At 55.2% G+C, this 3421-nt stretch overlaps 1 protein-coding gene across 1 annotated transcript in view; it reads left to right on the top strand.

Moving 5' to 3' along the window:
* Positions 1-48: 48 nt before the first annotated feature.
* Positions 49-3421, top strand: part of LOC102764448 (kallikrein-7) — a 3770-nt gene continuing 397 nt past the window's right edge. The window contains exons 1-4 of the mRNA XM_006763852.2: positions 49-165; positions 590-755; positions 889-1136; positions 1901-2040. Coding sequence (XP_006763915.1) covers positions 93-165; positions 590-755; positions 889-1136; positions 1901-2040 — 627 coding nt within the window. The 5' untranslated portion in view covers positions 49-92. The remainder of the gene's footprint in view (positions 166-589; positions 756-888; positions 1137-1900; positions 2041-3421) is intronic.

Below are 3421 nucleotides of genomic sequence, written 5' to 3'. Positions count from 1 at the left end.
CCAGGAGCCCTGCTTCCTGACCCCTCTGTCTTTCCAGCCCCAGCACAGAAGGCCCCTCCTCCTTGGCAGCCACAGAGGCTCAGAGAGGACACATGGCAGTTCCCCGGCTCCCACCCGTGCTGCTCCTACTGCTGTCCTTCGCCCTGGGATCTGCTAGACAAGAAGGTGAGGACCACCCTGGGAGTCCTGCCCCTGCCCCTGGGCCTCACAGTCCCCTACCTCCCCTCTCCAGGCTCCCTCTCTCCAAGGAGCCCCTGAGTCAGGACCCTCCCCTGCAGCAGCCTCCTCCCATGGAGACCCGCCCCCTGGGCTGTGCCCCTTTCTTCCTGCTCCCTCCTGACTCCTGGGCTCTGGGTGCCCTCAGTGTCTGTCTCATCAGAAGCTGGGGCTGCCTCCAGACCAGCTGCTGCCCTGGGCTTCTGAGCCGGCTCCCTCCGTTCTCTCCATCTCCGTCTGCAGTGGCCTCTGCCCTGTGCTCTGTGTCTGCCTCTGCCCTGCACCACGCCTCTCTGTCTGTCTGTCTGTCTCTCTCTCCATCACTGTCTCTGGGCATCCATCCCCTGAGGCCTGCTACCCACGCTCTCCCCAGGTCTCCATCCAGCCCAGGATACCGGGGAGAGGATCATTAATGGAAATCAATGTCCAAGAGGCGCCCAACCCTGGCAGGTGGCCCTGTACCACAACAACGTGTTCCTGTGTGCAGGCGTGCTGATCCACCAGAAGTGGGTGCTCACCGTCGCCGACTGCTACTCGAGGTACCGGACAGGCGAGCCAAAGGGATCTCTCTCTTTCTCTTTCTCGGCTTCTGTCCCTCTAACTCTGGGTCTATGTCCCTCTTTCTCAATCCCAGTGTCTCCCGCTCAATGCTGCTTTTTTTTTTTTTTCAAGAGAGTACACTGTGCAAATAGGCACTAATCTTCTAGTCGATAGAAACGCCCAGAAGATCAGGGCCACAGAGTTCTTCACCCACCCCCGGTATGACGTAACCACAAATGTTCACAACATCATGCTCCTGAAGCTGAGCAGCCCGGCCAAGCTCTCGCCCACTGTGAGGATAATGAAGGTGCCCTCCAGCTGCAAACAGCCTGGCACCAGTTGTACCATTTCTGGCTGGGGCAGCACCACCATGGATGGAGGTAAGGCCGCCCCCTGTGGCCCAGGAATAGCCCAGCCCACGGCTCCCTTTTTGTCTAAGACACAGGATACAGGTAACAAACCTAAGATCTCAGACCCACACACCCCTCCTCCCTCAGCCAGACCCAGGAGCCCTGACCTCTGGACACCCCTCCCCCAGTCCCATAAGCCTCGGGTCCCAGGCCTCTGTCCCCAAGACCAAGGTTAGAGCCCCGCCACGTCCTCTTGCAGATCCAAGTGCCCAGGCCCTCAGCCCCCTCCACCATCAGACCAACCACTATTTTTTTAAAGAATATATTTTATCGATTTTTTTTACAGAAAGGAAGGGAGAGGAATAGAGAGTTAGAAATATCGATGAGAGAGAAACATCAATCAGCTGCCTCCTGCACACCCCCCACTGGGGATGTGCCCGCAACCAAGGTACATGCCCTTAACCGGAATCGAACCCAGGACCCTTCAGTCCACAGGCCAATGCTCTATCCACTGACCCAAACCGGTTAGGGCCAGAGCATCCACTATTGGCCTGCAGATGCCTCCTCCCTTAAACAGAGGAGTCCTGGCCTCAGCACCCGCCACCCTCCAACCCAGGAGTTCAGACAACCAGCCCCTTCCTCCCTCAGAACCAGCAGTCCCATGGGACATTTTCAGGACCATAATATGGAGTCACCCCGCCCACCCTCCTTCAATAGCCAGGGTCCCCATTCTTTTACATCAGCACGCACAGGTCCACCGGACCCAGCCCCTGACTCCCCTCTACCTTCCCCAGCAGTGAGAAACCCAGGCGCGCTCATGTGCTCCAATGTCAGAATCATCCCCTACAACGACTGCAGGCAGGTTTACCCCACCCTGATGAGGAAGTTCACCATCTGTGCTGCTCCGCCCAGGAGATCCTCCTTCGCCTGCAAAGTGAGTCCCCTCCTCCCCTGTCTCCCCCTCCATCCAGGGTCCCGGGGGCCAGACCCTGGTGCTGAGCCTTCCCTCCCAGCTTACCAGCCCCACTTTCCTGGCTCTCTCTGCTCAGTTCTCTGCCCGGGTGAGGGTGGGAGCCCACGGGGGGGCCTGCGTGGCCTTGGGGGCGGGCACAAAGCTGAAGGATAGAAACTGGGGCTGGGAAATGGGGCTGGGACTAGGGGGAGGGCAGCGAGGCACTGGCTATAAGCACAAGCTTTAAGGCAGCGGTTCTCAACCTGTGGGTCGCGACCCCTTTGGCGGCCGAACGACCCTTTCACGGGGGGCGCCTAAGACCATCCTGCACATCAGATATTGACATGACGATTCATCACAGTAGCGACATGACAGTGATGAAGTAGCAACGAAAATAACTTTATGGTTGGGTCACCACATGAGGAACTGTATTTAAAGGGCCAGAAGGTCGAGAACCACTGCTTTAAGGGCACACCAGAAAATCTGGGACCAGGAAATATCATATTCCAATGAAATATTTAAAAAATAATCCATGATGAGCAAAGCATCAGAATTTTCAACAAAAAAAAGCAACCAGAATGGGCTGGATTTCCCACTGGCTTCGGGCTACTATATGGTTCAGAACAGCACTGTAATGACCCCGTCTTTATCTAAAACTGGAATAACAGGTTCCTCGTGGATTTTTGTTTTTTCGTCTTACATTTGATTTTTAAAACGTGCTTTACAAGGCAATCACCGCATGTGCCTGAGGCTCATGCCCTGCTTCTATGTCTGTGTATCTGGTTCTAATTCTGAAGAAAGAAGGAGCCCCCTCCTCTTTGTTCTCCCTTCCTCATCTCTGTAATGTCCTCTCTGTCTCTCAGAACCAGCTCCCCTCACCTCTCTTCACACCTGGTTTCCTCTGGGTTCTCTCTGTGTTGGGATCTCTCGAGAACATAGGTGATGGGACAGGGTTGAATGTCCTAAAAATGGGGGGTTCCCCCTGGTCCCCCACTGAGGACCTGATTCATAATTCTGCAAACTGTGCAGGGACACAGAGTTGTAAACTCAGGACAGTCCCGCACTTGGTTTAACGCACTCGCTTTTCTTAAACTTCCTATATTTGAACCTGGTGATCCGAACTTTTATTTTGTACTAGAGCCTGTAAATTAGGGCATTGGTCCCGCCCTTGGTTTCCAGGACTACTGTCCTCCCCCCTCCGGGAAGGCAATGTATGGGATTCCCTGGAGGTAATGCTTCCTCTCCCAGGGGCTTGACAAATTAAATGGGGCCCTGACATCCTGGAAGCCCCGCCCCCTTCCTGTGATTGACTAGGGCTCAAGCCAATGTCTTCCAAAAACCTGGTTGGTCCTCTCCTTGATAG

This window comes from Myotis davidii, unplaced genomic scaffold (assembly GCF_000327345.1).
Source record: "Myotis davidii unplaced genomic scaffold, ASM32734v1 scaffold358, whole genome shotgun sequence".
Lineage (NCBI taxonomy): Eukaryota > Metazoa > Chordata > Mammalia > Chiroptera > Vespertilionidae > Myotis > Myotis davidii.
Note: the sequence above shows the minus strand (reverse complement) of the source record. Positions and strands in the feature narration are given on the sequence as shown.